At 27.7% G+C, this 14,704-nt stretch overlaps 1 protein-coding gene across 1 annotated transcript; it reads right to left on the reverse strand.

The window, feature by feature from the left end:
- Nucleotides 1-11,963: 11,963 nt before the first annotated feature.
- Nucleotides 11,964-12,683, reverse strand: LOC105436376. The gene has a single exon (XM_011662043.1). The coding sequence runs from the start codon at nt 12,681-12,683 to the stop codon at nt 11,964-11,966; it is 720 nt and encodes a 239-aa protein (XP_011660345.1).
- Between the last annotated feature and the right edge of the window lie 2,021 nt (nt 12,684-14,704).

Below are 14,704 nucleotides of genomic sequence, written 5' to 3' on the forward strand. Positions count from 1 at the left end.
TTATTGAAATTTTAATTTTTTTAAAAATTTTAGTTCTTAGGAAATTAAATTGCAATTAAACTAAAATTGATACAATAATTTAGAGTAATTTTCTTGTTAAAGGGATTGATTCCAAAGAAAAAGAAAAGTCAAGTCTTTTGTTTTCCTTAACATCAAAACTTTGTTGTTCAGATTCTGAGTGTACTTTATTCTTTATTGCACTACAATTGAAGAGCCACTTTTTTTTTATGTCACAAACAACTATTTGAGATATGATAATATCTCTTGAGAAAAAAATTGATTCCTATAAAATAATATTAAATAAAAAATGGAAAAGAAAATAGAATTAGTTACCATTTAAGTTGAAAATTGGAAAGGATTAGAGTTCTTTTGTGGGCTAAATTGAGTAAACTCATACCAAAAATTTAATGCAAAAAAAAAGGTTACATTTAAATGAAAATAAGAATATTTTCCATTTCATCAGATAATCTTAAGCATAGTTCTATTTTATATAGTACTTTCTCATGTAAAAAATGGTAAATTTATCGATCAACTTACATTTTTTGTTGAGCTAAATTTTAGTTCAATGATTTGAGAGTTTCATTGTAGTAATATTTAAAAGTTTAATCGTAAAATTTCAAATTTTGAATAAAACAATTTGAGGATATAAACTTTACAATGGCTAATTCTCAATTTTGTTACATATACTAATAATTTGTACTCTGGAGGGTAAGTATATATTGTCATCTATATATAAGAACATATAAAAAGTATTCTCACGTTTCCTAACATAAAGATGTGAAGCTTGTGCCAGCTTGAGAGAAATTTATTAATAGAAGTATATATGTTTGGGCATTACAATTGAAATCATGGAAATGATCAAGATTTGCAAATATTGTTATTATTAGTTACATCATTTCCAAGGGTACTTCAATTCATACCTTTTGTTGGTATGGTTATGGAAGGAAATACCAGAGTTTCCAGCACTCCAATTGCAAATATTATGGTCACAATAATTAGTGAGATCTGACTCATAATTTTCTGGCCGAAAAACATCACCACTTACCGTTCCATGTTTGCTTTCAAAATTGCACCAAAATAATGTGCTTAGCTGAAGATTTTCATAAAACCCCCAGTTGTATTTTTTCCTATAGTCGAGTATGTGCTTGCCCAGATCGTCATCTTTCGACTTACAGTGAACTGTTAGACTTGATTCATACACATGATTCCAAATCGTCACTTCCCACCAATCAAATGGATTTAGTACTTTGGATTGGGCGAAACACGACTTGATCATCGTGTTTGATTCCAAAACAATAAATAAGAATATGAAACCTAAAATGTTTACCAATTTCATGATTTTGATAACTTCTTTTTTCTTATAATAATATAAACTGTTTTAGTTTTTGTTTCGTATATATATATATAGCCAACTTGAATTATATTTCTGATATGGAAGATTAATCTTTAATTTCCTTACCTTATTTATTAAACATATACCATGAATGTATGTAATCATGTCTAACATAAGGAAAGCTATTAGTTAGGTGAGATGAATTTTGAATTGATATTGACTTTAATTAAATAACTAGCAATGCATAATACCAATTAAAGTAAAAAAAAAAAAAATCATACCATTACATTGAATCGGTGATAAAATTTAAAGTTTGTTCACGATCAATATATTTTGACAATGAATATATTTTGTTCTATTTAATCATGATCAACAATATAAAAGAGTGACTAGATTCATGTTTAATATCAATGTAATTTTTGTACGGGAAGATTTCAATATTTTTAATTCGAAGAAAATGAGTTTGGATATGGAATTTGAATAATATAATTATATTTTAAATACTATATTTAGAAAGATAGAAAAAGTACAATATATATATATAAACTCTATAAGGCAGATACTCATATCATATTATAAAAGTTTTTCTGAAGACATAAGTTAAGAAATACCAATGTACATTTGTATATGATAATACTTCATATTATGGATTTTTTTTTCTTGTTTAGATAATGCAAATTGATTTCTTTTGGCTTCAATTTGGGTCAATTTACATTTTTATATTGAATAGAAATTTTAGGAAATATTAGTTAACATATGATAATATTATTAAATATATTATTATTTAATTTAATATTAAAGAAAATACATAGATAATAGGACTTTTAGGTAATATTTTTCTCCCTCAAAAGAAATCATTTTCGAGGACGAAAAATAATGTAAGGATTTAAGTTAGACATGTACACATAATCACTTGGACAGTGTACACATATGAAGGTCCATCGGAGAAGTCATTACATATATTATTTCCATCGATAAGCTATAATATATTCATTGATAGAAGCAAAATACAAGTAAACCCCAAATCTTCGAGCAGACCAAATGCAGTTATGATCTTTACATTGATCACTAAGCCGATTTTTTCTTTCTGGCCAGAAAACATCACCAGAAGCCTGTCCATCATTGCTTCTAAAATTGCACCAAAACAGTGTAGTTTGCCAAATATTTTCTTTAAAATTCCAATACCATTTATCTCCGGAGACGATCACATGCTCTCCTAAATCATTGTCTTTTGACTTGCAATGAACCACCAAAGTTGAATTCAAATCATTCAAAATGGTCACTTGCCATTTGGAAAATGGAAGTTGTACTTTCGATTCTTCATTTGATGGATTTAAACATGATGACCTAATCATCATGTTTAATTCCAAAGCTACCAATAAGACAAAACACAAACTGTTTAGAGGTTTCATCTTCTTTTTCTTTGGAAGTTTGATCTTAATTTTCGGATGCGAACCCTAATTTTGGTTTTGTTTATATAGTACTCAAGTTTAGTTCCTATCCTAGACAATTAATTTCCCCCTAATACAATATATTTAGTTTTTGTCGTTTCATATATATATATATAGCCCAAATTGAATTATATTCCTTATATGGAAGATTATTCATTAATTTCCTTACCTTAAAAAACATATAGAATATATGAAGGAAAGCTATTAAGATGAAATTTGAATTGATATCAAATTTAATTCAATAAGTACTCGATGTTGTTAGTAATGCATAATGCCAACTAAACCCTAAACATACAAATAAAAACTATTGTATCATTTTTTCGAATTGGTAATAAAATTTAAAATTTGTTCACGATGAATATATTTTATTCTATTTAATCAGGTTGAACAATAATATAAAAGCGGGTGACTTTGAGTTCTACTATTCATCTTTATGATTTAATGTAATTATTGTGTAAGATATTTTAATATTCTTTAATTGAAAGAAAAATGAGTTCGAATATAGGATTTGAATAATACTATATATGAAAAACTACAAAAATATAAACTCTATAGAGTAGATACCATATCATATTATAAAAGTTTTTTTTTTTAAGATATAAGTTAAGAAATACCAACGTACATTTGTATATGATAATACTTTATATTGTGGATTTTTTTTTCCTTGTTTAGATAATGCCGATTGATTTCTTTTGGCTTCAAATTGGGTCAATTTATATTTTTATATTGAATAGGAATCTTAGGGAATATTAGTTAATATAAGACAATATTATTAAACATATTATTATTTAATTTAATATTAAAGAGAATACACAGATGATAGGACTTTTAGGTAATATTTTTCACCCTCTAAAAAAATTATTTTAAAAGATGAAAAATAATGTAAGGATTTAAGTTAGACATGTACACATAATCATTTGGAGAGTGTACACATGTGAAGGTCGATCGAAGGAGTCATTACATGCATCATTTCCATCGATAGGCTATAAGATATTCATTGATAGAAGCAAAATACAAGTAAACCCCAAATCTTCGAGCAGACCAAATGCAGTTATGATCTTTACATTGATCACTAAGTCGATTTTTTCTTTCTGGCCAGAAAACATCACCAGAAGTCTGCCCATCATTACTTCTAAAATTGCACCAAAACAATGTAGTTTGCCAAATATTTTCTTTAAAATTCCAAAACCATTTATCTCCCGAGACGATCACATGCTCTCCTAAATCATTGTCTTTTGACTTACAATGAACCACCAAAGTTGAATTCAAATCATTCAAAATGGTCACTTGCCATTTGGAAAATGGAAGTTGTACTTTCGATTCTTCATTTGATGGATTTAAACATGATGACCTAATTATCATGTTTAATTCCAAAGCTACGAATAAGAGAAAACACAAATTGTTTAGAGACTTCATCTTTATTTTCTTTTGGAGTTCGATCTTAATTTTTCGATACCCAACCCTATTTTGATTTTGTTTATGTAGTCAAGTTTAGTTTCTATTATAAACAATTTCTCCCTAATTTTCTTGTCTCTATTATTAAAAGATTTGTTGTTGTTGTTATAATTACTAAATCTTTGTTAGATCATTTCAATTGTTATTGTACATAACTATTGTATTCATGAACGTATCTATGAATAGGATTTGATTTAATTATTTCATTCAATTTACTTTAATGAGAAAGATATAAGATTGTCAAGAATTTCTTGTTACTTTTTTGTTTTCTATTCAAGCATAATACAGTATATGGATGGTAGGTATGTGGTAATTATATACTACTACATCAAAAAAAGACCCGCTCTGACGTCATTTTTTAGGGTAGGTTTTTAAATGTCATGAATGTTTGTTACTTTTGATGGTTTTTACCTGTCATAAACATTAGTAATTATAACAACCACAACAAATTTTTTAATAATAGAGACAAGAAAATTAGGGGAAAATTGTTTATTATAGAAACTAAACTTGACTACATAAACGAAATCAAAGTAGGGTTGAGGATCGAAAAATTAAGATCAAACTCCAAAAGAAAATAAAGATGAAGTCTCTAAACAATTTGTGTTTTCTCTTATTCGTAGCTTTGGAATTAAACATGATAATTAGGTCATCATGTTTAAATCCATCAAATGAAGAATCGAAAGTACAACTTCCATTTTCCAAATGGCAAGTGACCATTTTGAATGATTTGAATTCGACTTTGGTGGTTCATTGTAAGTCAAAAGACAATGATTTAGGAGAGCATGTGATCGTCTCGGGAGATAAATGGTTTTGGAATTTTAAAGAAAATATTTGGCAAACTACATTGTTTTGGTGCAATTTTAGAAGCAATGATGGGCAGACTTCTGGTGATGTTTTCTGGCCAGAAAGAAAAAATCGACTTAGTGATCAATGTAAAGATCATAATTGCATTTGGTCTGCTCGAAGATTTGGAGTTTACTTGTATTTTGCTTCTATCAATGAATATCTTATAGCCTATCGATGGAAATGATGCATGTAATGACTCCTCCGATGGACCTTCACATGTGTACACTCTCCAAGTGATTATGTGTACATGTCTAACTTAAATCCTTACATTATTTTTCATCCTCGAAAATAATTTCTTTTGAGGGTGAAAAATATTACCTAAAAGTCCTATCATCTCTGTGTATTCTCTTTAATATTAAATCAAATAACAATATGTTTAATAATATTGTCATATATTAACTAATATTCCCTAAAACTTCTATTCAATATAAAAATATAAATTGACCCAATTTCAAGCCAAAAGAAATCAATTGGCATTATCTAAGCATCCATAGTATAAAGTATTATCATGTACAACTTACATCGGTATTTCTTTAACTTTCACAGTTTTTCCTATATTTTTAGATATAGTATTTAAAAAATTACTATATTATTCAAACCTCATATTTCTTCGAATTAAAAAATGTTGGAATCTTCTACTACATTAATCTTAAAGATGAATAGCAGAATTGAAAGTCACCATTTTATATCATTAATTGTTCATCATGATTAAATAGAACAAAATATATTTATCGTGAACAAATTTTAAATTCTATCATCGATTCAACGTAATGGTACGATATCTTTTTTTTTGTGTAAGGCTTTAATTGGCATTATGCATTACTAACAAATTTCATCTTACCTATCTAAGCAATAACTTTCCTTCATATATTTGTATTTGTTTAAGGTAAGGAAATTAAGGATTAATCTTCCTTATAAGGAATATAATTCAATTTCGCTATATATTACTACTACAAATTTGATCTTTCTTGATGCACATAAATTAAATTTGATCTTTCTTGATGCACATAAATTTTGGTCTTTTTTATGGTCGTGGCAAAGGACCATCAAGAAAAATATTTTCTTGATACAATGTTAAAAAGAAATGTGGACTTTTTATTTCATTGTTGGACAAAGTTCCCTAGTTTTGTTGATGGTTCATAAACGTCAAGAAAACCATTTCTCGATGGACAATAAACATAAAAAATAATGCATTAGTTGACTGACAATGTCCATCAAGTTATATAGGTTTTCTTGATGGATAAGATCTATAAAGGAATGAATTTTCTTGATTTTCAATTGCCGTCATCGAAAAAATTAATATATTTGTTTTGAATTTCTTGATGGACTTAGAATTTTTTTAATATGTCTAGGGGTTCTTGATGGACAATAATATATATATATATCATGGCCAAGGTCCATCAACAAAAATGATATCTTGATGGGCATTGTCCATCAAGAAAAAAAATTATAATTCTCGATTTAAGATAAGATTATGGACAAGATCCATAAAAAATAATATCGTCTATCAAAAAAATTATTTCCTCTAAAACATGAAATTCGGACCCTTGTTAACAGGCTTAGAAAACATGATATTCATCAATATTATTCTTTAAGCTTAAAGGCTTTACTATTTTTTTTCCACTGTCTATACATCAATAATACAATATTAATTTTTTAAAAGTTAACTGTTGTAATTATAATTATATTGAAATAAGTGACTTTATCAAAATTAAATTACTTATTTTGTTCAACTTTAATGAGTTGAATTTAAAGTTTGTAATATAGGGATTTAAAAATTTGTGATAGTTATAGAACATAAACTTAGCTCAACTGGCACTTGTATATATCTATCGACAAAAGGTCTCGCATTAAAAATTTATAAAAATTATTTATAAATTTACGTTCGCTAGTACACAAAACCTAAGGTGGGTGTGAGAATATAAAATACCTTGGAAAGGAGGCTTTGATGTGTAGACATTTTTTTATGTGATTTGGATATGATGCTCACTTTCTTTTTGTTATAACAACACAAATTATTTTAGTTTTTGTTTCATATATATATATAACCCAAATTGAATTATATTCTTTATATGGAAGATTATCTTTAATTTCCTTGCCTTAAACATATACAATATAGGAAATATAGGAAGGAAAACTATAGCTTAGATAGGTGAGATGAAATTTGTAAGGATATTGAATTTAATTCAATAACCACTCATGGTGTTATTGTTAGTAATGCATAATGCTAATTAAAGCATAAATAAATAAAAATTATCCTACTATTATGTTGAATCCGTGATAAAATTTAAAATTTGTTTACGATGAATATATTTTGTTTTATTTAATCATGATGAACAAGGATATAAAAGCGGGTGACTTAAGTTCTACCATTCTCATTTAATATTAATGTAATTTTTGTGGAAGATTCTAATATTCTTTACAATTTTGAAAAAAAATGAGTTGGAATATGGAGTTTTGAATAATATAAACATTCTTTTATATACCATATTTAGAAATCGAAAAATTAGGAAAATATAAATATATCCATACCATATTTTTTAAAAATATATAAGTTAATAAATACGATATACATCAATTAATTATATGATAATACTTTATATTATGGATTTTCTTTTCTTGTTTAGATTATGCCAAATGATTTTTTTTTTGGCTTCAAATTGGGTCCATTGTTATTTTTATATTAAATAGGAATTTTAGGGAATATTAGTTAATAATTGATAATAATATTAAATATATTATTTTTGATTTAATATTAAAGAGAATACATCGAGAATATAAGACTTTCAAGTAATATTTTTCTTCCTCAAAAGGAATAATTTTCGAGGATGAAAAATAATGTGAGGATTTAAGTTAGACATGTACATATATTCACTTGAACAGTGTACACAAATGAGTTAAGGTCCATCGTAGGAGTCATTACATGTATTATTTCCATCGATAGGCTATATGATATTCGTTGATAGAAGCAAAATACAAGTAAATCCCAGCATTTCGAGCAGACCAAATGCAGTCATGACCTTTGCATTGATCACTAAGCCGACTTCCTCTTTCTGGCCAGAAAACATCACCAGAAGTTTGCCCATATTTGCTTCTAAAATTGCACCAAAATAATGTAGTTTGCCAAATATTCTCTTTAAACATCCAATACCATTTATCTCCCGAGACAATCACATGTTCTCCTAAATCATTGTCTTTTGACTTACAATGAACCATCAAAGTTGAATCCATCAAATCATTCAAAATGGTCACTTGCCATGGAGATAATGGAAGTTGTACTTTCGATTCTTCGTATAATGGGTTTAAACACGATGACCTAATAATCATGTTTAATTCCAAAGCTACCAAAAAGAAAAAACACAAACTGTTTTGAAGTTTCATGATCATTTTCTTTTGGAGTTGGATCTTAATTTTCTGATCTCCAAACCTATTTTGATTTTGTTTATGTAGTCAAGTTTAGTTCTTATTATAGTCAATTTCTCCCTAGTTTTCTTATCTATTAAAAGGATTTTGTTGTTGTTGTTATAATATTACTAATATTGTTCTTTGTTAGATCATTTCAGTTGTTTTACATTCCATTTAATTATTGTATTCATCAACATATCTATAAATAGGGTTTGATTTAATTATATCATTCAACTTTACTTTAACAAGAAAGATAAGACCATATGTTCAGTTTCAATTTTATTTGTTAATTTTTTTGTCAAGAATCTCTTATTACTTTTTTGTTTTCTATATTCCAACAGAATACAATATATGGATGATAGGTATGTGGTAATTATAGGGTGAAAAGAACTATTCTTGGATCAATCTTTGTAGTCAGTCTGAGACAATTTTAGAATTCGTTTTATAACATGTTTTGATTTTCATTCTATTCCATAGTGATGAACTGATCATATGGATCATTCAAGTGGTTCCAAATTGTAGCTTGAGTTATGTGATCCAAATTCTAAGATCAATTAGGTTCTCGCAGTACATACAATACTGAATGGTATAATAATTTTTTTTTTCTTTTTTGTAAATAAGCCAAACTTCAATTTTCATACAATAACCCATAAAAACAAAAAAAAATATCTTTTCAAAAGTAAAAAAAGATTGACACAAATATCTTTATAATATTTTAGTTAGATTGAGTAATATTTTGAGTGTTTGGCATCAATGAAATGAGGGTTGTTGTTTTTAAATTAAATACAAGTTTGAACATTACTATACACGAAAAAATGAAATTAACATATTGATATTGTAGCATCAAATGTAAAATTAGTAATGATAGTCAAGATGCATGTAAGTTTCAACATTATCAAATACAACCACAATTTTAAAAATAAACAACTAATATTTTTCAATTTTAAATCTAAAATATTATTGTTGTCAACTTTGATATATATTTTCTTAATTCCAACAAAATTGAACGAGAGAATAATAATATGAATCTAGAGAAGTTGAACCACAATTTTTATTGTTCAAACCTAATGGTTACTATTGATTAAAGATTTGAGTTTTATGGAAAAAAGTAGAAAATGACGAGGACGATGTAATTTTAACCTCAAAGCTAATAACTTTATACGCTAATAAAAATTTACTATTACAAAAAGAAATTAACGTTTCTTTCTTTTCAAAGTTGTTTAAAAAAGTTTGTGATATTAATCTTGTTCAATATATAGTTTAGCATATTATTTTTCAATAACAAGGAGCGTATGTATTCATCAAATTATATGTTTGAATTTTACATTTGTGTACAATAATCAAGTTGAGTAGACATATAGAGGAAGGTGTTTAGGGGTTACACAAATTACTTCCAAGTGTACTTTGTATGAAAGACCTTGGAAGGATGATTAGAATACAAGAAAACCCCACCAACTTGAACAAACCAAATACAATTATTATTTACACATTGGTCAGTAAGTCGACTTCCATTTTCTGGCCAGAAAACCTCACCAGAAACTTCCCCAAAGTTGCTCCTAAAATTGCACCAAAACAAAGTGGTTGACCAAATGTTTTCTTTAAACTTCCAGAAGTACTTCCCTCCTTGCTTTATCACTTGTTTCCCCAGATCGTTGTCTTTCGATTTGCAGTGAACCACTACGTTTGAATCTATATTATTCGTAATCGTCACTTTCCACGCAGAGAATGGAAGTTGTACCCTTGTTGATTGTGCTAAACATGACTTGTTTGATTCCAAACCAACCAATAACACAATGCATAAAAGTATGTTTACAGACTTCTTCATCATCTTCTTCTTTGGACACAAATTATCACATGAACACAACCCTTTTTTATTTTATGTTTCATATATAACCCAGCTTGAGAGTTCCTAACAGAGCTCATTTACTTGCTTTTGTTAAAACAATTTTGTTTTCCTTTTTAGTTCCTTTTCAGCTGAAACGTTCTACATTCTGTTCGATCTTCTTATATTCATAGTATACCTATTAATAGCTATTTTTGTATCACTTGTAATATTGAAGAAAAGAAACAAACCCTTTTGTTAATGATCATATCCAATGTTTTTCTTTTTTCCTTGAATTTATGTTTATCATCTGGTTTATTTTCACTAGTTAGAGAACGTGTGTATGATCCACGCTAGGACGTGAGTTTAAAACTCTTTGTATTGATTTTTGAAAACATCTAAAACCCCAAGGATTACTACACAATGTTGTATTTGTTAGAAAAAAATTAATGTTGATAAGATCTTATCTAATTTGTTTATCTATTATTCTATGTATTTGTTTCATCCATCATCAGTTGGTGTTAAATATCAATAATGTAAACCAAGAATTTATAGTTTTATTTTAGTACATAGAGTAATAAAATAAATCTAAATTATAAATTATTAGTTTCATTATTATTTCTTATAATTATAAATATTAGAATTATGTTGACAATTTTCCAAACCAACCCCTCCCAAATGAATGAATATAATATCATTGATATTGAAAGTTCAACATGAATGCCATTTTTATCATTTTATTTATACCCAATAGCACATAAAATTTATTGAATTGAAAAAAGAAAAGAAAAAAGCTCATAAAATTTAGAGTTTTACGTTAATTTCATAACACGTTATTTTAATTTTGACCCAATAAATTTTTGTTTAACTTTGAGAATTGACTCATAAATCTACATAAATTTAAAATTTAATCCACACATCATTTTAAGAATAAACATTAATTCTTATAATTTGATAATACTCTCATTTTTCAAATAACTTTCTCTCTCATTGGTAAGAAAAAAAGGTATTATATGTTATTAAATTCTAATATATTTGTAGATATTTTCCACCTATTTTTAAAAAATATTTATCATTTAAAACAAATTTCCTTTTATTTATAAAATATATAAAAAATCAATTCTAGATATTTTAATAAAATAAGACACAATTAATTTAATATAACCTTTTACCTAACACTAACTTTATAATTTCAAACGTCTAGCCTTACACTCTCAATGGTTGCTAAAATAGAGATTAAATAAAAATCTTCACCAATTAAATTCATTTCAAGAATGTGCTAAAGATAAATTTGAAATTTCAACGGAGCCATACATTATATTATCTTAACTTCTAATGTGGACTAAACCAAATTACTTCTTATAAATATAAATATTAAAATGATCTTTCTTGTCAACTTTCCAAAGCAACCAATAATAAACACATAAAAAAATCTATTTTTTGAAAAAGAAAAAGAAAAAACATTGTTTTTCTTTTAATTCTGCATTTTCTATTCTGAAATTTGTGTGCTTTTTTTTTTTTTTGGATTAAAATTTACAACCTACATGCATGAAACGGCGTCGTTTCCCACGTAGCAACACGTGAAAAAAAACCAACCCTAAAAGAAAAAAAACCCAAAAACCACCATCCCTATTCCATTCGAAAACCGTTTCTACAAAGCCGGTAAAGACTCCGGCCGAAACAGCACGTCGGAATAATCAAACAAACCACCCAATGCAACAAACTCTCCACCGCCCAACCCATTGTCCTCCGCCACCGCCGCACCGGAACCAATCCCCATTCCCAACTCGAACGAGTCGTAACACGGAATGTCATCATCAAACCCCAACTTTCCTTCCAACTCGAACACATCAGGAGAACAAGAAGAAGCAGGAGGCATAAAATCAATGGCCTCCATCTTCTTCCCTTCCGTAGTACTACTCAAACCTCCACTCGGCGGTAACCCTAACTCATCATCCGACGCCCCAAATAAATACCCGAGTTCCGCTTGAGGGGTTTCATTATTATTATTCTGATCATCCACCGACGAGGGGACGCCTTGAATCTCTTCCTCAAAGCTTTTAATAAACGAATCAAGTTCAAGACCTTCAATAGCACTCTCATCTCGCTCCGCTACCACGTCTGAATCTTCAAGAATATTGAGTAACAACTCATCCTGAATCTCCTCAGATTCCACCAAATCATCAATATTCAAATCACCAGCAATAGCAGATGAACCTTGGACAACATTGAAATCCTCCTTAGTGCATGGCTTCCCAATTCTCAAATCCGATGAGTTGAGTCTTCTAAGCTTGGACTCGGCAGAATCGGCCAACGAGTCATCGTCTAACTCGTCGTGAACTCGCTTTCTATCCTCGGAGAAATTATCCATGGAAGTAACTTAGAAAGAGAGAATAAAGAAGAAGAAGAAGAAGAAGAAGAAATAGGTTGGTTCGGTTCTAAGTTGAAGCCGCCATTAGAGAGAAGAAAAAAGGAGAGGAAGAAAAATGTGAAGTGGTGAGTGAGAAATGGAAGGAGGGAGGTTTTAAAAAGAGGGGGAATTGAAGGGAAGAAAGAGACAAATACAGGTGGCGAATAAAGAGAGGGTTTAGAAAAACAATTTCTCGGTCGTTTTGTTCCACTTTTTCTTCCTTTTTTTTTCTTCTCCCAATTTTATCCATTTTTGTTTCTTTTAAATTTCTCTCCTCCGCTTTTTTTTCCTTTTTTCTTTTTCAATAATATAAACAAATACATATTTGGGTCTTCGTTTTTTTCCTTCTTTATTTAACTAAATTTGAATCAAAACTTTGAAGTCCGTTGCGGGACCCACTGACTTGGCATTGAATTTCGCCTCTTTTTCTTTAAAATAAAAATTACATTTTTGGGATATTAATTTATTTATTTATTTACATTCGTTGGGGTCGGCGTTGAATCGGTCTCTACGCATTGGCTCTTGACCGCTCCACCTGAGTTTTGCATCACTGTCCTTTTCCTTTCTTTTTCCCTTCACCATTCTTCTATTTTTCCTTCTCCCTATATTTTCAATTAACTAATCTCCACATTTTTCCTTTTTTATACAAATGCCATTTTTACCATCCATTTTCTTAAATAAAATTATGCAAATACTGATTGAAAACATTACTATTCAACTCTTTCTGTTTTCTTTTCAAAAGTTATTCCTATAATTAGAATCTTCTACACTCTCTATATAAACAAATCCCAGAGTTTACAGCATAAATAAACAATTGAAACCCAAGTTCATTACTATTTTTTTGTGATTTTCTAACCTCTCGATTTAGTCCGAATGACTATGTTGTTACGTAACTTAAGATTATGAATTTGTTGAGCTTTGATTCTTTTCCCAGTTCCAACTAAACACTTCAAACTTTAATAATAAATAACGTATAATCATATTTATTCTAAGATTAACTATTAATTAAACCAAACTAAATTTTGTTGACTCAACGTTATTCAATGTGACTTAAGGATATAAAAGTTTAAATTTTCGTATATTAAAATTTAGGTTAAATTACAAATAGGTGTTTGATTCTTTAGGGTTCTGTATTTTTGTTTTTAGTGTTCAAACTTTCAAAATGATGAAAATGGGGGCTTTAAACAGAATACTAACAAAGGGATGAAAATGAGGTATAAAAAAACAAAAGGAAGAGAAGGAAGGTTGTTTCGAAAGTAATTTAAAGTAAATAATTAATTGTAGTCTTGTTTAAAGAAGCTTCATGAATAATGGGTTTCTTTCGTCACCCTTTGTTTTTTTATTTTTTAGGGCTAATTCTAAATAACGAAATAAAAAACGAAATGATTATCATGAGAGGTTTAGATGATTTTTATATTAATATTAGACTACGAATATAAAACTTTAATATATATAAATTAAAAATAAGTGCTAATTTTTTAAATTTTAAGCAAAATTTTAGAAATAAATAACTAAAAACTAAATTGTTATCGGGTCTAATTAGTTAAATTGCAAGTTTAGACTAATTGTATTTATTTGATAGTTTGCTTTTCAAGAGTGTTTAATAAATTTATTTTGAATTTTTTATAATTTAGTTTCTAAATTTAAGGTTCGTTTTAAATTTTGTTTGTTTAAATTTATTTGTGTGAAAATTGCATTCATACAAATAATTTTATATAGCATCCAAACATTTAATTTTTTCTTCGAAACAATCCATCTTTTAAATTAAATACTTGAAAATGCAATTTAAATATGTAATAGTTCACTAGTTTAAGATTTATAATAATTTTGATTTTATTGTACAAATTAATGTGAAAATTTAATAATATTTATTACATAAACAAATTAATAAAATAATTAAAAACTCAATAATTTTATGAACTACAAAAGTCTCCATCCTAAAAAAGATAAAATTTGACATAAAATTATATGATAATTTGTGA

This window comes from Cucumis sativus, chromosome 1 (genome assembly GCF_000004075.3).
Source record: "Cucumis sativus cultivar 9930 chromosome 1, Cucumber_9930_V3, whole genome shotgun sequence".
Lineage (NCBI taxonomy): Eukaryota > Viridiplantae > Streptophyta > Magnoliopsida > Cucurbitales > Cucurbitaceae > Cucumis > Cucumis sativus.

Bases quoted from the DNA above. Each gene is read 5' to 3' on its own strand.
- LOC105436376 (XM_011662043.1), bottom strand. From the start codon at position 12,683: ATGGATAATTTCTCCGAGGATAGAAAGCGAGTTCACGACGAGTTAGAC.